Source organism: Hemicordylus capensis, chromosome 5 (genome assembly GCF_027244095.1).
Source record: "Hemicordylus capensis ecotype Gifberg chromosome 5, rHemCap1.1.pri, whole genome shotgun sequence".
Lineage (NCBI taxonomy): Eukaryota > Metazoa > Chordata > Lepidosauria > Squamata > Cordylidae > Hemicordylus > Hemicordylus capensis.
In genome coordinates this window covers 223,062,299-223,086,138 of record NC_069661.1, presented here as the reverse complement: position 1 = coordinate 223,086,138, position 23,840 = coordinate 223,062,299, and the positions used below count along the sequence as shown (strand labels likewise).

The window sequence follows — 23,840 nt, the reverse complement described above, 5'->3', positions numbered from 1 at the left end:
GGCTATTGTTTGCTGTGGCTGGGGATTGTGGGAGTTGTAGTCCAAAATCAGATGGAGGACTGAAGTTGAGCAGCCCTGGCTAAAGTGACAAGTAACTAGCAGTAACTAGCAGTAAAGTGACAAGTAACTAGCAGTAACAGCAGCTTTTAAGCTGGAACTCTACAAAAGCCCCCTTGATTCACAAGATTTGGATGTCCATGCCATGCATGCCTACTATTCCATGGGTGGCTTGCTTTCCATGCAGCCAACTGAGAAGTAATGTGAAACCTTTAATGTGTCGTTCACATTTGCATTCTAGAACTCTTGTTCCACCTGCTATGTTACATCTCCGGGGGACACCTTTGAGCAGATCCATCACATCTTCTATTTGGCACAACACATTCAGAAATATTGGCTGGAAAATACACAGAACTGAACAGCTCGTTCTCTATGCCCAAAATTCCCGTGTGACATGGGAACCACTTTCAAAATGAGGTATTTGAAAAGCACCCTGTTGTGGTACGGGGAAGATTCTGTTTAAAACAAAAAAACCTCCTATGGGCATGCCCAAACCTTTAGTAGTTTATTGGATCTGGCCCACAGAGAACCACAGAGAACAAATGCCCTATTTGCTCCCCATATGCATACTACCCTAAGATTAGAAACCAAACTCAAACATTGACAGGATGTCAAAGCACATAACTTCAAGAGGTTTTCAGTTCCAAAAGCAATAGCTTTTTTAGACTGTGAGCCCGTTGGGGACAGGAAGCCATTTTTAAAAACTGATTTATATCTATGTAAACTGTGTTGGGAACATTTGTTGAAAAGCAGCATATAAATATTCATGGTAGTAGCAGTAGTAGGTCCAGCTCTCCACCTTGGAGCACTCCAGCATTTAATGACCACTAAAATTGAAACAGCAGCTGCCTGTGCCACAAAGAGGAATACGTGGGCAGGATTTTGTCCTCTAATTGTGAGCGAAAGGCTGTCCTACATGGAAACTTCCTTTTCAAGACACAGTAAATAAATTCTGATTTCTTTGATAAGTGGGAACTTCAGTTAGGGGAAGAAAACCATAGAATCTTTAGAAAACCATAGACAGAAACCATAGAAACCAACATCTCATAGAAGTCATATGCCTCAATCTTCTCTTGTAGACATGCCACGAAGGTATCTGAGCCCTTCTTGCTGCTATAGATTAACATGACTCCCTCTTTTAAAATTATTACCATCAATAATTCTACTGGCAGTTTAACAGTGTGTGTGGCTAGGATGATTAAAGAAAAGGGTTTCTGAACAAGGGGCTGTTGGCAGACACAGTGTTTCTTGTCCCTGTGGCAGGACAAGCTACCTTCTCTCTCTTCTACACAACTGTTAAACCACAGGAGCCCTCTATTCAATGCTCCTACCTTCCATCTAAGTAGTCACACTGTGTTCCTAAAGTATCCTTCAGTGGAATGCTGGACATAACCATTAGATGCCAAAGGAAAGCTCACCAGTAACAGAGTTTGCAATGCTTTATGACTTTCTCTTCCAGGCTCCTAGCTGCAATAAGCAACTCCACTACCTTCCTAAATTGGAAAAAGGGGACCTCTTTGCCCACGAACAGAGAGGGAGATGTTGGTTGTCTAGTTAGTTTGTATTCATTTACATAACTTTAGTCATGTCGTATGATTCCTAAAACAAAAGCAACTTAAAGTCATGTCTTTGAAGGAGATCTTTATTTTTATTCCTATTTCTGTCTGTCTGTCTGTCTATCTATGAGAGGGAGGGAGGGAGGACTGCTGTTCCTATGCGTCTATACTATGCTACATGGCTGACTAGTCTGAATTTATAATCTAAGGGCTTTACACTTTTTACAGCTTCTTGTTCCCTGTCTGCACCCCAAGTCTCTACACTAAGTGCCTCCAAAATACACGCAGAGTGCAACCCCATCTCTTGCACCATTTCCAGGATGAGAAATGGGCAGGGTCTCACCTCTGACTGTGTGCTGTGATTTGGAGGTGCTCAGAATGCCTTCAAAGCACAGAGCAAAAGCAGATGAGACCAGACTTCTTGACTAAATTCCAGGACATCAGGTTGTGTTTGGGCGGGGTGGGGGTGGGGTTCTGCCTCTCAAGTGCAGCATGAAGTCAGTGATGAGGGAAGGGATGTTTGTAGGGGGGAGGGGGTAGCAGATGCCCTAGTATCTGTGGCATGCGCACTAGTAGACGCTTGCCAAAAACTCTGCTTTAAATTATTAGACGCCTGACCACCAATACACCATCTGTATTGTATAAGATTTTGGGATCAGAGAAAGATGAAATAAATTGGGGCTTCAGTAATGGAAAACTGCACATCCCCCTCTTTTGACCAAGGGCTTTAAAAACCCTCAAATATCTAAATGCCAACATAAATGTTTAAGGGGACACCATCTAATATCTTGGCATTAGCCCTGCATAGAACTGGATGCATTTCAAAAAATCCTAGGTGCCAAAATCATTACTGCCATTACTGGAGTGTAATTGTAATTTGTTTACAGAGTTACCAGTTGGGGCATTCCCTTGCAATTGGTACTATGCAAATTCTTCCACTAATGAACTGGCTCTATCCTGTACCGCAGCATTTATCATGAATGCTGTCAATAATGGTGGAGCTGGGTCATACGAACACCCCTGAGAGAGATTACTAATGGCAGCACTGTACCAATAGTGCTGTGGAAGCCTCTGTTAAAAACATTGCGAGGAATAAGAGATTTAACTAAAGAAATTACATCTTGCCTTGCAGCTTTTGAAGTCACAACTGGGTATACTAAACGTGCTACAGAAGAAGTTGCCACTTTACAACTACGGCCTCTGGTAATGGAATGCTGGACATAAACACTAAAGGCCAATAGAAAGCTCATAAATATGGTATAATGGTATGCTTTGCCTCTTTGTCTCTACAGGAAAACTTCCTGCATTAAAATAAGTGGAGGAGAAGAGGAGAAGGAAGCGGGGAGGGGAGGAGAAGAATGTGGAACAAGTTGGCGGAGATGAGTCAATGTATGATCAAAGGCAGAGAGATGACTTGATGTCTCATGCAGTGCTAATCCTGCAGGGTTCATTGATGCTTACTTCAAGGGCGGTACCCCCCCGCCCCCGCGTGCGCGCGCACACACACACACACACACACACACACACACACACACACACACACACACACATTTTGTGCAGGGTGTTTGTGTGACTGCTAGAAACCACTTTCATTCTGATCGTTCAGCTAGCTCATATGAAAGCAAAGAGGGCAGATGGGATCTGTTGTATTCTGTCACCAGCAATTTTTACACAGCAGGCGGGTTCAGATGTCATGTGCAACCATGACTAAATCTTGGTTCCATGCAATGTCTCTGAGTATTGTGAGCCTGCACTCCTCTTTCCCTTGGCCACACCCTTGCTGGAAGGATTCTTTCTGCTTGTGGCTAGAAACAAACCAAGATTGGTTCTGACTTCAGAACTGACAAGTCTTGGCTTATTCTAATCTAACTGCTTGTATAAAACAGATCTGAACCCAAAGGTTGAGGGTTTCAGATCTTGGTTTATGTTATGTTGGCTAGAATAAACCGAGACTGGCCACTTTGGATATTGCAACAAATATTGGTTTGTTTCTAATAGCAGCTGGAAACAGAATTCGTCTGACAAGGGTGTGAGCAGAGGAGGGAAGAGTGTGCACTCCCTGAGTTATGATTTAACCATCAAGATTTAACCATCATCTCTAAACCACCCCAGTATAATCAATACACTTCATCATTTCCATTGATTGCACTTAGTTCAAAGGTATATCTTTCCCCCCCCCCATGAGCAATCTCTTTTTTGTTCCAGTGTATGTCCTACAGTATTGGTACCAGACCAGCTCATCCATCCCAAACTCATGCACCTTAAGCTGCAACTGAATTAAAGGAAATTAAAGTTCCTTTAATGCCAGGATATTCACCTCCCTCCTCTAGGGAGAGCAACTCAGCAGCAGAACGACTAAGCTGTAAACAAGAGGAAAAACAAGAGTTTATAATAATGATGATAGTCACATACCACCCATGAGCTGCCATCAAAACACATTTGCAGCATCTCAGTTCCAAAGTAAAGTATGCCAAGTTCTTGAGTTTCTTCCTTTGAAAATCACTGCCATCTGTGCACTTTCCCCAGCTATAATGTGAGGAAGATTGGATTTTCAAGGCATTCCAGCAAATTAACCCCAACCCTCCATTTCCCCTTAACCACAGGGCTCTGTGGTTGCCAGGAGTCAACACCAACTCGACGGCACTTTACCTTTACAGAGACAATCAGTGTGGCAAATCAGGAAGACAGTGAATGACATCCAGAGCAGTGTTCTGCAGGCACTCCTAACATCTGCTGCCACTCAGGCTAGCCCTGTGCTGGTGTGTCCACTCTCTGAAGTGTGGATTCTCTTGTATTGTTGCACAACAGCGCAAATACTTTTCAGAGCTCACCCATGCTCTGGAAGTGCTCTGTTACAGTGGAAACATGTCAGTGAGGGTCAAGCAACATGTTTCCACTCTCTCAGAGCACTTCGGGAGTGTGGGGAAGCTGCAAAAAGTATTTGCTCTCTTGCACAAGAGTGCAAAAGCACTGATGGTTCAGCAACTGGGTGCACTAGAGGGGGTTAGTGCTAGGTGGGTGGCAACAGATGTTAGGAGCGCCCACAGAATGCTGCTCTGTATGTTGGCCACTGACTAGGAATTTAGCACGTTTCTTTTTGAATGCCTGTTTTAAAAACTTCTAAACAGAGAAACTATGATGATCAACACATAGGAAATATTAATGAGCTTTTAAGGAGATACTTTAGAAGACAATGAGTTGAAGACTGGTGGACAAAAGATAGATCAGGACCTACTGGTAGGTCTCTGGCTGATCTGCAGTAGATAATCTAGGATGTCTGACTCCCAACAATAGTGTCACGGGCATGCTGGAAGACTGTGAGGAGGAGTTGGAGGCGGAGACAGAGCTGACAGCAGAGGAGGGTGGGCAAGGACCAGAAGTTGCAAAGGAGAGTGGGTCTGAAGCACAGGGAGTCGAAGATGAGTTAGAGGCAGCTCTTGTGGAGGAGGCGCATCAGGTCTCAGCTGTGAAGAGGTGCCGGTCCCAGAGACAGCAAGAGTTAAGGAGCCGCATGTGTAGAACAGGCAAAGCTCCTGACTCAGCAACTCTTAATTAACAGCACTGGGGGTCCGTGTATTTAAGACGCCTGTAACATAGCTACCCTGCTGATCGCAACATCAATTTCTGTGAGCTAATCGGCTGTGTTAGTGTATTACCTTGACTGTGTTTGGACCCTGGACTCTGTTGACCTTGCCTGTGGATTTCGCTTTGGACTCTGTTGCATTTATTGGATTGACTTGGACTGGACCTGGTTTGGAGAATTTATTCCTGTTAGACTTTCCTGTTCTGCTTCTGCCTCTGTTACGCTTCATCTGGCCAGCCTGACAGATTTACGACAAATAGGAACAACTAAAAGGACACACACACAAATAGACACGGTAAGGTTGCTGAAGTGAAGAAAACTTGAGAGAAACCCTGGAGTAGACTTTTGAATGAAAGAATTATGAGCTCAGTTCTGGTACTGAAAATAAATTCCTGGGCTGAATATGTGCTCGGGGGCATCCTATTCCTTCATTAGAAGTGTGTCCTTGCTCTGGCTGGTGGATCTTGTAATTCTAGTAAAAATGAAGTTGATGCTGAAAGCTTGAAGTCTGCCTACCTGCAGGGCTACAGTGAGGCAACCCAGGCCTAAATGTTGCCAATATGAACTGATAACTTGTTTAGCCTTGCTTTTGCTGGATGCATTTATTTACATGGTACATAGGAACATAGGAAACTGCCATATACTGAGTCAGATCAGTATTGTCTTCACAGACTGGCAGCGGCTTCTCCAAGGTTGCAGGCAGGAATCTCTCTCAGCCCTATCTTGGAGAAGCCAGGGAGGGAACTTGAAACCTTCTGCTCTTCCCAGAGCGGCTTCATCCCCTGAAGGGAATATCTTGCAGTGCTCACACATCAAGTCTGCCATTCAGATGCAACCAGGGCAGACCCTGCTTAGCTGTGGGGACAAGTCATGCTTGCTACCACAAGACCAGCTCTCTTCTCCCTAAGTCTTCCAGCCTGTCCCATTTCTAAGGCTCAGGATGCATTCACAATTATGTCCTTGCTGAGGGAGAAGCTGTAGAACCACTTTATTCTCTCTGAATGGCCTCCTTCAACACAACCTCTTCTCCCAATATTGCTATGCAAAAGCACGAAAAATCAGTAAAAACATTAAAATCCAAATCAGGTGTGTGTATGGGGGCGGGGCGGCTGCTGCACAAAAGAAACCACAAGCATGGCAGAAAATGCATACTATCTAGGAGTAATATGTTACTCTGCATAGAGGCAAGAAACAAGGAGCATAAGGCAAAAGCTATAAATCTAATTTATGCTCACTGTAATGCCTCTTTTTAACACTAGCATGGTATAATGAGGCCAAAGCACAACTGAGGGCAGTATAAAACCTATTGAACTCCATTAGGTATTTAACAGATATTTGCATTCCAAACAAGCTTTCTTAATTACAAATTAAATTCTAAATGCAATACCTCTAATAACATGAAGCTGCTAAGTTGTAATAGCTTACATATTGAAATGACCCCTTGAGGGTGAATTCTGACACAGCCAGATTGCAAGTGACAGGAAGAAGCCATTGATCTTGTAAACAATGAAAGCTACTATTCAACAAGCATTCAAACTATCACAGGCAGAGCTGGTTAGATGCTGTTCTGCTGTTTTCCTTTGTGTAGGATCCACCTGCCCACTGGGCATATTTATCTCCTGGCAACTTCTCTGCCAGGAATGTGAAGCAGCTAGGTTTTGAGGAACTTCCACAACCCTTCCCAGAAGCTTCCAGGTCTGCTGAAGCCATTTCACCTGAATGCATAGCTGATTGTTTTATCTGCCTGTGCCAGGCCGTTGGGAATCCTGTCACCGGAGGTGTCCAAGTTTGCCCGATGGCACAGGGTTTAATTAATGGTCTTAGCTCAGGGGTCGGCAAACCTGGCCTCCCAGCTGTTGTTGAACTACAACTCCCATCACCCCAGCTGATGATGGGAGTTGTAGTTCAACAACAGCTGGGGAGCCAAGTTTGCCCACCCATCTTAGCTGCTATCTGAGCAGTAGTGGGGCCCAGCAGTCAACCCCACCTACAAGTACACCTACTGAAGATGACTGGAGGGCGGGGCTCACCAGGGAACGGCCAACTGGCATACCTATACAGAACATGGGTGGGAGAATACTGGCTGCCTGTCAATCTCCACAAAGAGTTTAGCCATCAGTTTGGGCTAAGAGTATGAGCAGCACAGCGGATCTGTTGGGCTGCTAGAGGTGGGTGCCATTCATGGGTTAGAGTGAGTGCTAGAGGGTCAAAAGCGGGAGACCCCCAGACACCTATGAAGAAGTGAGGTGTGCAGCAGGGAGGCCTGGAGGATCTGACAGCGACATGGTGTCATCTCATATGTGAAGCTAAAAATAAATGGAACCAATGAGCCTTCTTACCATTTGTTCCCCTTTAACCGGTAAGCACAAATGCTTCCCAGCCCCTTCAGTGTGGAGCTCCCCGGAGGGTGTAGTGAGGATCCCAGCATTGCCACACCCCAATTATTTTGCCATATCTGGAAAAGGACAAGACTGCAAGTTGTGTTTGTTTGGAAAGCATGCTACCCTTCATCCCTTTGCATAGCTAGCCAGGGATGAAGAATGACCTCAAGGGGTAACAGTTTATATCTAGAAACAGCAGTAGTGTCATGATACTGACTAGATACTGTAGTATCTAGACACTACAGCAGTAGTGTCATGAGAGGAATCAGTTTGTGGAAGAGACAAGCACAGTAGACTAGAAAGCACTGCAGAACTGGAGTCTGACCTAGGGCATCCAAATGACCATGTGTCAGGTCTAATTCATGACTGGACACAAAAGTAGATAAGATCTCCATTTTAGAAGGACCCTGATGCTGGCCTCAGCATGTGCTGGGATAAAGAGGACTCATACCCTGAGACCACTATCCCAGGATATGCCCACTTGGTAAGTCTAAAGAGTCAGAAGACCCAATGTACCTTGATGGTTCACACACTCCAGTTTCAGACTTCACACACATATACACCAGGAGCAGATGGTGATGAGTTTGAGTCAAAGAAGCCTAGTGCATGGCTGGCAGCATGAAGACCATTTCTGAGCCCTGCTTAGAAGGAGTAATCATGAGCCTAGGATAATCTGGATCAGGATTTCACTGATATTTCATGAGGAGATGGGGCAGCAGAGACAGCGGTTGAAAACTTCCTTCTGTCCATATATCCTGCTTCAGCAACGATACCATGGCTGTGTTCTGCTGGACAGCTACATGGCTTTGCCAGAAAGACAGAGAATTCAAGCCAAGTATTGGTGTTAACAAGGTACCAGGGTCCATAAGTAAAAATATCTGAAAATGTTGAGGATTGAAACAAGTCTAGCCTAAAACAAGTCTAGAAGAGAATGGTGTGTTGGGTGTATCTAAGTCTGCTAAAACACAATATCAATCCTAATATTAATAATGTTCAATGAACAGTGCCAACGAATGCCCCCTAAACGAACAGCAAAAACTCTTAATATTGTAAACCCTTCCTTTTGTACATTACTTTCAGTTGCTCTCTTTATTCTTGGACTTGGCTTAGTTCCTGGATGCTCGGGTAGAGGATATCCATTAATATGGCCATGAGTGCTTTTGCATAGCTTAGGCTGCTGTGCCAATTACGCCCACTTCAGGAAAAGGCAGATCTGACCATAGCCTTCCATGCAAGATTGGATTATTATGACACATGCTCCATGCTCAGAAATTTCAGCTGGTGCAGTTTTATAGAGCATGTTAAATACTCTACACTACAGCATCAGCTTCACTGGCTAGCAATCTGTTCTGGGCATAATTCAAAATGTTGGTCATTGCCTTTAAAGCTCTGAATGGCTTGGGACCAGGATACCTAATGGACTGTCACTTCTGTTGGGATTTTGCCATGGACGCTGTCTTCGTTCTTTGTGTGGGCATACTTGTATATATTTGAATGTTTCTGTGTACTAGCTTGGGGGTGGAGCCAGTGTTTGTTTGTCTCCTCCTCATTTGCTGCCCTGAATTCAAACTGAGAGGTTCTCCCTCTCTCTGCATAAGAGACTATCAATCTGTTTATTGTTTTCTTAGCCAATGTTTTAGTTAGTAATAAATATCAAATTCCTGTTTCTCATTTAAAATTGCCTTCCTGTTCAATTACTTATAGAACCGAAGTAATTTCTCTGCAACAGCCTCTCCCATAATCCTGACCTGTCACTACGATCACCAGATGTGGGCCTACATTGGGCTGGTTCTCATGAGAGACAGAAGGGTAGGAGTTCCAGCCAGCCAGGCTCCAAGCCACTTGTGTGCTCCTGAGAAACGATCGCGTGTCAGCAAACACCAAGGTAAGAGTAGAGAGCAGTGTTGATGTGCTAGTCACAATCTGGGTCGGACAGTGCAGGACCTTTCCTCCATCCTTTCTTCCACAAACTTTCCCTCCCCCTTAATAGAGTGCTGGGTACACAATGTGGCACAGGAAAGGGAGAACGGGGAGATTCAGGCACTTTGTCTCCCATCGACCCTGTGAGTTCTATATCCCAACAAGGATATATAGTGGACTTGTGGGCATAATGCCTCACTGGATGTTAACCCCATTAGCCTGGCGCATTATCAGCCTCTTCCCTAAATAGGGCCTGGCAGCTTCTGCACATTTCTTGAGAGGAGCCCCTCCTTTCATGAGACTCTCTGGTGCTGGAAATCTTGCAAGGATGGCCCCATTGCCTTGGAGATGGGAGCCTCACTGCCACATGAGTATTTGCCAAGCAATGCAGCCAACTCCTTATTTCTGTCACGGGATAGCACACTGGGAAGCCCCAAACATCATACGCTTATGGCTGAGCATGAGTCCCACAGAAGCCCACTGCCCAATCCCAGATACGGTGTCCATATGTTTTTCTCACAGGGGCATTCCAAAGATTCTTCCTTCTTAGTTGCTGATATTGAGAATGGTTCTAGAATTCTATTTTGACTGATTTGCAGAGGCACAATTTAGATGCATGTATGAAATCCACCCTCAGACATTTTAAACAAACGAATAGTGCATACACAGGGAGAACACCAATATATATCTTTGCATTTAAATGAAAAGGACTCCTTCGGCTGATGGACGTTGAATTGCAAGTTTTGTTATACTTGTTCTGAACACTGCTATTGTACTTCATAGGGACATCGAGGGAGGAAATTTTTTGCATATAGCTATTTACTGAAGGAAACCACCTGTAATTTCACGCAATCTCACACAGTAATTGCACCTTCAAAATGCTACCCCATTATATGCCTTGCAATATAAATGCAGAAATACGAAGACAGGTAACTTGCAAAAATATAAGTCTGGCTACTTTCATCTCTTTATCATTTCAAAATCATAATGGTTGGAAAACACTTTGCTAGTCTGGTTCATTTTCCACTACATTCCTACCCTTGAGGGAAGCAGGTTCACAGCTCAATGAGAGAGCACGTGCTTAGTTTAGTCTTCGGTCCAGTTAAAATGCTCTTAAACAGCATGGCTGAGAAAGTCCCATACCTGGGGACTTGGAAATTAATCCCAGGGACTCTACTCTTAGTAGTCTACTAAGCAGTCTGCTTAATAGTAGTCCACTAAGTAGTACGAAGACTACTAAGGACTACTCCAGTAGTCTACTCTTGCCAGTTAGAACAGACAGTACTGGGCTATATGGTCTGACCATATGACAGAGTTGCATATTGAATTTTTCCTGTTAAAGTTAAGTAATGAACTGTCATGAACCCGAGCCTGACACCTCATCTAAGAACCTAAGAACAGCCCTGCTGGATCAGGCCCAAGGCAAATCTAGTCCAGCATCCTGTTTCGCACAGTGGCCCACCAATCAGACACAGTGGCTCATCTATCAGACACAAGTGGTGAAAGCTTGAGAGATGAGGATCCAGAATAGGTCACAGACCCTCTTGAGGTGCCAGCACCTCCCAGTTTTGAGTAGCCAATAATGGACTCAAACACAGAGCCACCAGTATCGAGGTGTGAGGTAGAGAATTCTGGGGATATGGCACTGCAAGAGACAGCCATGAAGGAAGAGCCACCACCTTCTCCATGCCCAGAAAACACCCACCTGCCCATCTCCTCCAACTCCCTGGAAGTACCACTAGTGACAGAGGAATCACAGCCTCACTGGAGGAGCTTACCCTTAAGAAATAGTTCACAGCCTCTTCCAGAACAGCTGCCTCTGGAAACAGAGGGAGAAGCCTGAGGCTGGGATTCTAGGGCAGGCCTGTTTAAGGACTCAGTCTGAGAGGAGCAGTTGCTGAAGCAACATGGTTGCTTAGCTCTCAGCCTGCTCCTTGTGTGTTACCTTGCTCCCTTGTCGAACTGGCTAGACCTTGGCTTATTACCTGGCCTGCTATAGGAACATAGGAAGCTGCCTTATACCATTGGTCCATCTAGCACAATATTGTCTACAAAGACTGCCACTGTGGCTTCTCCGAGGCTGCAGGCAGAAGTCTCTCTCAGCCCTAGCTTGGAGATGCCCAGGAGGGAACTTGGAACCTTCTGCATGTAAGCAGGCAGGTGCTCTTCCCAGAGTGGCCCCATCCCCTAAGGGGAATATCTTAAAGTGTTCACATGTAGTCTCCCATTCAAATGCAAGCCAGGTTGGTCCCTGCTTAGCAAAGAGGACAATTTATGCTTCCTACTATAAGGCCAGATCTTGATCCTGTGTGAATTTACCTTTCAGCTTCTGACCTTGGACTGTGCCTGGACCTGTGTTATCTTGCTCTCCTATAGACCTGACCACCTGGATTCTGACCTCAGCTTGGCCACCCTGATTAATGTCTCACCCCCTTGGTGAGTCCTTGCTGGTAGTGAGTCCTTGCTTGCACAGCCCAATGGGACATGACATGAACTACACCTCTACAAATGAGTCTGTCTGTCTGTCTGTCTTCTCCTCCTAAACCACTTTTCCAGTGGCTGGAAGAGCTATCATCTAAAAGCTGTGAATGAGGGGGGAATAATAGACTGGGGAACCTGCAACCATTCACCTAGCAGAGAGCCACCCCCACCCCCCAAGTTGCGCAGACCTCTGCTAAGCAATGCCCTTCCCAGCTTTGAGCCATGTGGTTGCCACTTACGTTTTCACTGTTGACATCAGCCTCACTGGGGCAGCCAAAGAGTTCCCGCCTCAACAAGTTCCCATCATACTCTAAGAATGTCAGGTAGAGGTTGCGGAAAAACTCAACGTGTTTGTTCTTTACTCGCAGCTTTTTGGGTGAGTTCCAATGGATCACCTAACAGGGGAAACAAAGAATAAAGATATCAAGTCATCTTTACGTGCCATCTTTCAGTACTGCTGTTGTTCTTGTTAACAATTGGCCAACCTTCCGGGCAGTATAACCTTGGCATCAGCAAGCTGCTTGACACCTACAAAGGCAAACCCGAGGCTGTTGAGGGGCAGGCTGTTGTGAAACTTCTTAAAACAGCATGTGGACACTTGCATCATGCTTCTTCCACAGTGGAAATCATGCAAAGCAAATGCCCACATGCTGTTTTAAGAAGATTTGCAACAGCCCCCAGGCTTCTTTTTATGTGTGCAGTAGCCCCAGTGGCTGGCTAAAGACAAGGCTACATTGGCCAGAATATTCACTGTAATGCTTATCATTAATTATAATGATCTTCCCTCCTCTTTTGCCAGTGCTGGAATGAGAAAGAGGATTTGAGAGGGAAGGTGTTCTTACATTTTACTATTTCACTTTGAGGTAAGTGTTCAAACCTTAAATTTGTGGATCTCAAAAAGGACAGGTCAAAGTTATCATTTCAATAAAGTATTCTACAAGGATGCAATCAAAAGTTCAATATAAGAGGTATTTATGCTTGTGATACCCATTTCATGCACCTTTCTTTGTCTCTGAGTTTTCATACACATTTTCAAATGATTCATCCAATCTCCTAACCCAAAATTTCTGTCTTCCCTCAATTCTCATCTTATCCCCAGTCTTACTGACTCCCCCATCTGTCAAACTTTGACTCCTTTTTCCCAACATGAAAACCAAGCAATCAAAGAGGGATGTAAGAAAGTTCTATGGATATGGAAAGTTCTATGGATAGGCAAAAAGTTCTGTGTAGCATTTGTGTTACATTGTGCATGAATATTGTGTGTCCTGTTATTCAGCAGTTGCCTATTCTTTTTTCAACGGAGGTTAGTCCATTTAAAAGGTGTCACCATATCTGTTTATTTCCCCCTCTAGATCTAAATCAACAAACTGCCACTCATCTTGCGTCAGCAATGTAAAGCAAAATGATAATAGGGTGAGAATTAAAGGCCCCAAGGAAAAAGCAATGAGGATTGAAAAGTGACGAATTGGAACAAATTCATTTTATGGAGATTATATTTGCAGCATAAAAAAGGAACTCTTTGTTTCAAGCATTAACTTCTATGAATTCCAAAGAGAATTGGATAACTGTGCATGGAGAAAGAGAGAGAAAGAGGATTTTGCTGGGAACTCTTCCAAACTGGGACTTCTAGAGTCTTTGTTCATCCATTAAAGATATTACAAGTAGGGGCCGTGGCACAGTGAGGAACAAATAATTTCTGGTGTCCCGATTGCCAAATGCTGAGTCAGCAGCGGCTGTGGTGCTGTATCACATACCTGTAAAGTCCTTCTTGGCACTTGTCACTACTAATATGGAAACATCTCCCTCTTCCTTAGGCAACTATACCAAACAATAACAAACCAACTTGGGGTTCAGAAGGTTGAATATTCATTGAGGGCAAACCAACAAGGAATAAACTGGATTACATAAATAAAGAGAACACACACACACACTCACCCCTAAATTCAGAGAAACCTAGGGCCACATTCTCATGGTGAGGAGACCTCTGGTTTCAGAAACTGTAGGTCCAAATGTGGGCAACTGCAGTTTCATTTAAAAATAAACCCATGGTTTCCCTCCCTGAACTGTGTTTTGTACCTTTGGTTTGTAGTAAGGTCTGCCACTTGGATCTCCAGTTCCACGGTGACAACGGTACGTCCGAATGCTGGCACTGCAATCTCCCCCTTCTTAAACTGGACTTGAGGGAAGAAGCTCTTCCCCCATTCCGGCTGCTATTGGCTGCCAGGGCTGTCCTTCAGTAAGGAAGGAAGCCCCAGCAGCCAGTCCCCCTGCTCTCTACAATCAGTGAGACTGCAGAGAGGGAGCTCTCCTGAATGTCCAAATTAGAATGGGATTGTGGGGGAGGGGGGCATGGAACTGCAGGTTCATTGGACCCACGGTTCTGTGTTATGTTCAAAGGCAGCCATTAAATCACCTCAGCCTGCATTAGCACCAGGCAGCATTCAGAACAAAGAATTTGTTGGCCAAAACCTTATTGCTTGCAAAAAGTTAATGTTTTTTGTTGTTTATGTAAGACGTTGGAATTTTAGCTCTGGGATACCAGGATTCTGTGATATGCAATGAGATGTTCATGTAGTAAAGGACAGTGAAAATGCTTGTTGCTAATCTGAACTACATTCAAATCCTTCAATGAGATTCACCCCTGGAGAAACAGACTCACCGTCTTTTTTAGCTCACTGCATAAATAGCAGAGAGTGCTAACTCATTACTAAAATGAAGTTGCCTGCCCTTGCCCCTCAGTGGAAGCAGAAAAATAAGCTAATGCAAACCATAAAGCACAGAACACTTAAGCTACAGCTAAAAAGCTTTAGAGGGGAAGTAAGTGATTTTGCCTAAATGGCAGAGGATGGGGTTTATTGATCAGCTTAAAAAATTACACTACTGTATTTTAACAGAAGAGTGCAAAGAAGAAAGGAGGAATGGAAAAGTAAGAAAATTGCTATCATTTCAGGCTTTAATCCTCCAAACTTCAGGATAATTTCCTTTTGAAATTCCTTCTATACATCTTGGTTGACTGCCCCAAACGCTCAACCTGGAATTCTGAATTGCCCCATTTACTATTGAAAATGATAAACAAAATATCTGTTCTCAAAGCCAATCTTTTGAATGAGCAATTTCCTGTTTCTATGAAGTAGGCTAAATTTCTGCCTGTCCCCCTAAAAAAAGCAGACAGCCTATTTTTTCAGAACTTTGGATGTGCTTGATCTGTATGTTGAGCTGCTCGTGAAAACCAGCCAGCATTAAGGTACAGGAGAATGCTGCTACCATAATCTACTCCAGTCTTCTTACACCAGCACAGCAAGTCTAGGCCCCACCTTTATTTACTTGTTGTCAGGGCTGGGTTTGGGCAGCTATCTCTGGAGGGTTCATGGCTAGAAGCTGGGACCAAGAGAACTGGGTAGACAAGCAGGAACTTGGTTTGGGGAACAAAGTAAAAGTCTGAGTGAACGCTTGTGGTCAGAAACTGGGTGGACAAAGGCAGAACTTGAATCAAGCTGCAAGTCAGGGTCAGGAACAAGTGAAGAGTCAAGTCCCACAAACAGGAGCTAGGAGTGAACAACAAGCCAGAGGGCATAGAAGCTCATAGTCAAGACGAGCAAACAGACAGGTGTAGTAACTAGCAATGCATCAGGACCAAATGCCCTTGATAAAGAGCACTTAAAGTAAGGCAAAGCTTACTTTAGACAAGAAGCTCTTTATCTCCTTCCCATTAAGAGTCAATGATTGGTGTCATTGGATAGGGCCAGCCTAAGGTTCGAGGGCTCAAATGTTGTTGCAGTGCAACACGCTGCTACAAGGGGCAGTGATACACTGGGTTTCAGCCTAACCCAGGTGCTCTTGATTTATCATATGTATATGTCCTGGTTTTCAGCCAGCAGCTCTTGTAGCAGTTTATAGTAAAATATAAAATCAACCTAATAATAAATCCATAAAACAATAAAAACAGAGCAGAATCTAAATTTAGAAGGTGTGGGCAAAAAACCCAAAAGTGTATGATTGGTAAATATATGGAATATAAGCTTGGCACTAGGAATATAAACTTGGTACCAGGTGACCCTCCTTGGGATTGCATTCCAGAGCTGGGGTGCCAAAACCAAGAAGGTCCTATCTCCAGTCACCTCCCACCTCATGACTGATGGTAGGGGCACCTGGTGAAGGGCATCTGAAGATGACTGTAATACCTGGGCAGGTTGACGCAGAAGGAGCTATAGGTCACCTGCAAAAGACAGCTGTGATTTAGAGCCTGGTGTCCTACACAGTACTGGATATCTGCGTAGGAAAGGATGACATATTCCAGATCTGTACATAAATGAATTTGAGTTCTGGACTATTACTCATGATAGCTCTTTTTGCATTTTGGGTACAGCCCAAGTACCTAAAAGAACTAGAAAAGTGCACACATCAACCTTGGCTCTCTAGGCTGCTGTAAATTGAAAAACTTTTTAATGTCCAAAAGCCAGTGGGTATCAAGGATTGAATGTTCATGATCTGAGCGAAACTGAAATGTGTTTCAGGAATCTGTATTAGAACAGATGTCAAGAGAGACTGGAGTGGGCTGAATGATAGTTGACTGGAATTGATTAGTGTCCAGAAAGTTTTATTTTCTTCTGTTGTGGATAGGTGAATGCCAACTTGATTAAAAGATAGGAGGGAAAAAAACCCCATGTGAAATGCTATGAAGGGCTCCAGAAATAGCTCAAAAGTAGTACGGAAGGATGCTGAGATTTTGTTACACACACCCCCCTCATTATTAGTGGGGGTTCCGTTACCGCCAATTTCCATGGATAATGAAATTGCAGATAAAAGAGATCTTAATCCTATGGGGATTTAGGGGGGTTAAGTTCCTAGTGTGGAAAATCACAAGAAAAAGCAGGAGGGAGCAGAAATAAGCACAGTACCTTGCTCTCCAGCAATGCCTCCCTCCCAATCCTCCAATTTTTGTTCCTTTTAAATGATTAAATATATAGAGAGAAAAGAGCCACAAAATGGCTCAGCACGACAAAATGGTAGCGGGAAGAAATGATGTCAGAAGTCATTTCCGGCCACTCAAGAACTGTGGATAGGCAAAAATAACAGTATTTTTGCCCAGCAAATACAGAAACTGGGTCCCCTATGACCCAACCACAGATACATGAAACTGCAGGTGTCAGGACCGCGGGGTAGCGAGGGCCACTTAACCCCCCCTCCCCAATATATTTTGAAGAATTTGTTTGTGCAAACTAAAGTCATACTTAATGATCTACAGATACCAAATTATGGATTAACAATCCTGTCACTTATATTAGCTGGATGCACTATTTTTTTTAACAGCAGAATATACTTTTTTACACCAGAATACTTTTTTTTAGTAGTTTTTTGAAGAAATTCTGAATATCATACTTCCTAATTACCTACAGATATGAAATTTGGCACAATACTCTTATCACTTAAATTAGCTGGATGCACTACATTACACCAGAGTATGTTCGGGGAAAGACTTGATTTTTAAAAATATTTTTTATAATATAATAATCCTATTTCCAAATTTGGCACAATACTCCTATCACTTAAATTAGCTGGATGCACTACATTACACCAGAGTATGCTCGGGGAAAGACTTGATTTTTAAAAATATTTTTTATAATATAATAATCCTATTTTAACTGTTATTGTTCCCAACAGATTTTTTAACATCCAATAATCAGATCAATAATTCCAAAATGACATATCCAATAAAAGCAGAATTCCCCCCTTTTACTTCCCTTTGAGAAGCACATTAATAAAAACATCTACTACATACATTTAATTCAATCCCCTTCCTAATGATCCCTAACATGGAATTCGCCTTTTTCACAGCTGCGGCACACTAAGTCGACACTTTCAATGAGCTGTCCACTGTGAACCCAAGATCTCTCCCCTAGCCAGTCACTGACAGCTCTGACCTCATCGGTGTATATGTGAAGATGGGGTTTTTTTTTGCCCCAATATGCATCACTTTACACTTGCTCACATTTAACCACATTTGCCATTTTGTCACTCACTCATCCAGTTTGGAGATATCATTTTGGAACTACCCACAATCTGTTTTGGATTTCAGTACCCTAGTATCACCTGCAAATTTGGCCACTTTGTTGCTTTCCCGAACTTCTAGATAATTTATGAACAAATTAAAGAGCACTGGTCCAAGTACAGATCCCTGGGGGACCCCACTTCTTAGTTCCCTCAATTATGAAAACTGTCCATTTATTCCGACCCTTGTCCTTCAACCAGATACCCATGCACACATGAACCTGTTCACATATCTCATGTCTGCGAAGTATACACAAGGGCCTTTGGTAGGGAACTTTGTCAAGAGATTTTTGGAAGCTCATATATACTATGTCAACCAGATCACCTTTATCCACATGCCTGTTTATACTCTCAAAGAACTCCCAAAAGGTTAGTGAGGCAAGACTTGCTGGTTCTTCTTCAGAAAGGCCTGTTCTTCTATTTGTTTAACAATGTTGTCCCTAAGTATGCTTTCCATCAATTTACCCGGCACCGAAGTTAAGCTAACCGAACAGTAATTTCCTGGATCCCTTTTTGAAAATCAGAGTTACATTAGCTACTTTCCAGTTCTCTGGTACAGAGCCTGATCATAGAGACAAGTGACATATTTTTGCTAGGAGATCAGCAATTACACATCTGAGTTCCTTCAGATGCCACCTGGCCCTGGCCATTTGTTAATTTTTAGTTTTTCAAGACAGTTCAGATAGAACATCCTCTCTTGTCACCTCAAATTGGCCCAGTTCTTCAGCCTCTAAGCCCGAGAAGCTCAGTTATGGTCAGTATCCTCTACTGTGAAGACAGATACAAATAACTCATTCAGCTTCTCTGCTATCTCCTTATCCTCCATAATAATCCCTTTCACACCCTCATCATGTAAGGGTCCAACCACCTCCCTGGCAGGTTTTCTGCTTCTGATAAATATATCAGTTTTTGTTATTGACACTTCTAGTGATATGCTCCTTAAACTCTCTTTTTGCATCTCTTGTTGCCTTTTGCCAGACTTTATGTTTCCCCCCTGTTCTCTTCATTTGGGTCAGACTTCCATTTTCCAAGGGAAGATTCTCTTTTATAGCTTCCCTGACTCTTCTTGTTAGCCATGATGACATCCTCCTGAACTTGGTGGTACCTTTCCTCCTTTTTGGTATACATTCCAACTGAGCTTCTATTACTGTGGTTTAAATAAGTTCCATGCTTTCTGGAGTGATTTGACCCTCCAAACATTCCCCTTCCTTTTTACCAGTCCCCTCATTTTTGAGAAGTTTCATTTTCTCAAAAGGAAGTCCAAGGAAGTCCAATGCAATGACATTTCATTTTCTCAAAAGGAAGTCCAAGGAAGTCCAATGCATCTGTGTTGGTCTTCCTCGGCAGTGCTCCACTTGCATATAAGATGAATCGGATCACACAATGGTTACTTTTCGCCAATGTTGCCCAATGGTTCTACAACTCTAACATCTTACAACAGGTCCTGGGCACGACTCGGGATCAAGTCCAAGGTCTCCTTCTCTCTGGTTGGTTCCACAACCAACTGTTCTAAGGCACAGTAGGCACAAGACCCTTAGTTTCAGAGGGTCTTACCATGAGGCATGGGGGGGGGCTCTTTGAATAACATAAGCCCAGTACCTCCTTGGGCATGACAAACTGGTTGCACAGATCTTTTTTTGGTGTGGTCATGAACTCAGTGGGTTGCCTTAGGTAAGCAACCGTCTTCCACCTCAGCCCATCAACTAAAATTTTGTGAATGATGAGGGTGTACCTATAAGGTTGATCCAAGGATGACCAAAACAATGTATATGAAGTACTTTGAGCACTTCTTAAAAGTGCCACATAAACATAAAATTATTATTATGTTGATCTAAGTTGCCCACGTCTATGTTAAAGTAGGGGGAAAGTATTTATTAATTAAGATAGAATCAACCAAATCAAATCAAATCGATCAATCAATCCCTAGTTCATATGAAGCAACAGACTGGAGCCAGACTTTGGCTCCCTGCCACCCACCCAATGAGATCTTGCGGGCAGTTGCACAAAATAGAGGACTACAGTCCAGTAACTGCACTGGAAGCACATCTTCAGTTGGCCCAGTGTCCGGGAAGATGGTGGAGGGGAGTGATGAGACAGACATCACTGGGAATCACAGCTCTGTTGCCAGGGCAGTGGAGAAGTGGCTTTCAGGGGAACAAACCTGAGAGGGATGGAGGAAAGGAAGCTACCTGATTTTCCCAGCAGGTATTTAAGGCTTAAGATTCAGGCTCATATCAAGGGGCTTCTCAGAGAGTGCCTAGGGTGAAAGCATGGGGAGCAGGAGAATGGTTCAACCAGTTCCTTCTGTACTGAGGTCTTGAAGGTGATGGAAAGAATGACCCCCTAGACAGTGTACTGATAGACACATGCACAATTGGTAACCTGTCTAGTACAGGCAAAAGGCCCATTCACATATTATGTTCATCATTTGCACAACAAGTGTATAGTGCACACAGGTACAGACCTGTACACAGGTAGAGTCATTCACATGTTATACTGAATGCAGGCACAGAAGTACACTTCTGATCTATACCATGCATTTGAAGGGCCTGCATCCAGATTCACTTTTAAAATGAACACAGGTACAGTCATTTACACAAACACATGTACAAGTGTACTGACATCTGTTTTGTCGTGCAGCATAATGTCTGAATTGAGCTAAAGAGAGTTTGCTTAATGAAAGCCAATGGGAGACTATAGTACATGCATCGGGGAGCAGTGGGGCTAGGACATGTTTTGAGACAGAAGTTCCTGTTCAGCACCTCTATGCATCATGCTTCATTACTTTTCTTTTCTTTTTTTAAAGCTGCCATGATTCTTTCACTAGTCTGAAGGGCTTCCAGGACACCAACAAAGTGAGTCAACTCAGCAACGAATCTGGCAAGTGGTACAGCAGGTGAAAATGTCTGAGGTGAATCTGAAATGACTGTTTTGGGTTAAGATCCTATAATAATGCAAATATTAGCAGACAAGTTTCAAAAGGTTGTTCCAGTTTGGAAAACATGGCCGAGGAAGACGGGGTGACTCACATGCATCTAGTTCATTTTTCATAAGGAGAGATTTGATTAGGATCACTATACAAGCATCTGTTAGTTCAATGCAGATTACATTCAAAGTGACTGTAAAAGCCAGATGACACATTTCTGGGGCAATTTCATTTCGTTTTGTTTTTTTAAAAAAACCCACAACTAATGTTTAAATGAATTTCTGTTGAACTATCCATTTTTCCAAAAGAGAAAACAATGTCTTTTCTCATGGTTTCGACTGTCCAGAATATCTATGTTGTATCCTTGACAACCAGCAAATTCTCTTGCCTGACTCATTCAAGGAGGTCACTATTCATGGTTGGGGAAATCACTGTTCATTAACTTGTTGTATAGGATTTCAGTTGCCGTGTGGTCTTTGTCTAAGTGCTGCAACTGAAAATTCATCACAGAGAAAAACATTACTTCTTGAAAGGTAAAGTCCTAATCTGAATGTAGTTTCTATCCAATCAGTCCTGCTGATTTCAGAGGGGCCCAGAATTAGATGAGTTCAATTGCATGCAAAGAGTTTTGTTGTTTACATAAATGACATATATAACCTATACCAATCCACAAAACATGAATTCCAGTACATTAATGGATCCTGTCACCTTTCCCAAGGTGGTAGACACCAGAAGCTAGGTGCCAGAAAGTGCTCAAGACAGTCTCTCTACAGCCACTGTGACTAAGTAAGTTGTGCTGTCGAGTTGGTGTCGACTCCTGGCGACCGCAGAGCCCTGTGGTTGTCTTTGGTAGAATACAGGAGGGGTTTACCATTGCCATCTCCCGCACAGTATGAAATGATGCCTTTCAGCATCTTCCTATATCACTGCTGCCTGATATAGGTGCTTCCCATAGTCTGGGAAACATGGATTTGAACCGGCAACCTCTTGCTCTCTAGGCAAGTTACTTCCCTGCTGTGCCATTAGGTGGCTCACTGTGACTAGTGCGGGAATAAGGAAACATGTGCACGTTCAACACCCATACAATCTGTGTATCGTGTATAGGTGCAAATCAGTACACAGAGACAGTAATTCACAAGTTATTTTGAACAGATGTACAGCAGTAAACTTCCTGTCTGTACCATGCATTTGGGGGACCTTAACTCAGGTCCACTTTAAAAATCCACATAAAAATTCAAAAACCCACACAAAAACATGTAAGCATATACAGACATCTAAACAGAGAAACTACATAATGTCTGATTAGGGCTACAATTACTACCAAATATCCTGTAACAAGTTCAGCATCATTGTTACTCTACTAGTTACTATTTCATCAAATATTTTCAGTTTGACACCTTTGCTCTTACTTTCCAGCCGTTCACATTTTCTTTTCCCTTTAATTGATTCTGCTTAATTTTCCATATCACCTTGGTGCATGAACTTTTGACAGCAGCCACATGTTGTGTGCACCAGAAGTTGCTGGGGTTGGGGACGTATCTATATATTTGCCCAAAGTAAGACAGCTGTCATCAAAGCAAATGGGAAAGGGATGGCACCAGCATGGCATGAGCAAGTGATGGGATTGGCCAGGAAGCAACCCCTGCCAGGAATGCTGGGCAACATGAGGAAAGAGGGGGCCATATCTCAGTAGCAGAGCATCTGCTTTGCATGCAGAAGGTCCCAGGTTCAATCTCCCTGGCAGCATCTCCAGGTACGGCTGGGAAGGACTCCTGTCTGAAACCTTGGAGAGTAGCTGCCAGGCAGTGCAGCCCATACTGGGCTAGATGGACCAATGGTTGAATTCGGTATAAGGCAGCTCCCTATGCTCCTAAGAGTAAGTATTCTGGGAAGTAGTAAAGCATTCTCCAGCCGCTGGCAGGGAAGGAAGCCTGCCTGCTTCTTCTGGAAGGTAATACAAGGGGATGTGCTTACTTGCATCCACAAAGAGGGTAAGATATGAATCAGCCCTATGTCCTTAGATGCTGGGATGGGATCTAGAGGAGGTTGTTTTTAAGATATGGTGAAAGTACGGCACATGACCAAAAAAATGGGAGAGAAGCACCCCACTCTAATTTACTTTCCTGAGTTTTACTTGGATGGTTGGGCACTGATAATTAACAATCTTAATTATTCCTATTCCCCTGACAACAGCAATCTAATAATATCTTTCCACTCGCAAAAACCAACTTTCAAATAGAGTATTTTGAATCAGGTGCTCAGGATAGCTTTACTGATTTTCTTCTTTCTTTCGGGCAAGAAACATGTCCAATCCTTCTTACTCTATGTATAAACACCCTCCCATTTAACAAGAAGTTAGGAGAATGCACAGAAGAATCACAATCTTTTTCTACATCCTATCTGGTATGCATTTGCTATCATAAATCATGCTGGGTACCACATGGCTGTAATCCTGAGCTTCAGGCTCACACGGCTAATTACCCCAGACAGGACCTGATGCGTGCATGAGGACACTTTCCTCCACCACTGAGGATGATGAGAGAGCCCAGCTTGTACATGGACAAAAGTGGGCAGCAGCAAACACATCCATCACCCAAGGTTATGAATACAGTGGCACAGAAGTGCATACATAGTAACCATCTATGAAGGCTCCCTAAGTCTGAAACATAACATTGTGTGTTAATTATGACAAATCCCCAAATCCCAGGGTCTTTGGGAGCAGATGGAATTAAACTGGTGCTTTTTCAGCTTGACGGGAACAATTTGGTTTCATATGATTTGAGGAATACAAAGGTCTGGTCCAGCTTAGCTTGGAATTTTAAACATCCTTCTGTTTTTCCTTCTTCCAACACCATCTTTCTTAATCCTCTAACACCAACATGTACAAT

At 43.4% G+C, this 23,840-nt stretch overlaps 1 protein-coding gene across 1 annotated transcript in view; it reads right to left on the bottom strand.

Annotated features, from left to right (window-relative positions):
* Positions 1 to 23,840, bottom strand: part of LARGE1 (LARGE xylosyl- and glucuronyltransferase 1) — a 366,765-nt gene that overhangs the window by 57,855 nt on the left and 285,070 nt on the right. Inside the window, exon 9 of the mRNA XM_053253740.1 lies at positions 12,218 to 12,373. Within this exon, the coding sequence (XP_053109715.1) occupies positions 12,218 to 12,373 (156 nt within the window). The remainder of the gene's footprint in view (positions 1 to 12,217; positions 12,374 to 23,840) is intronic.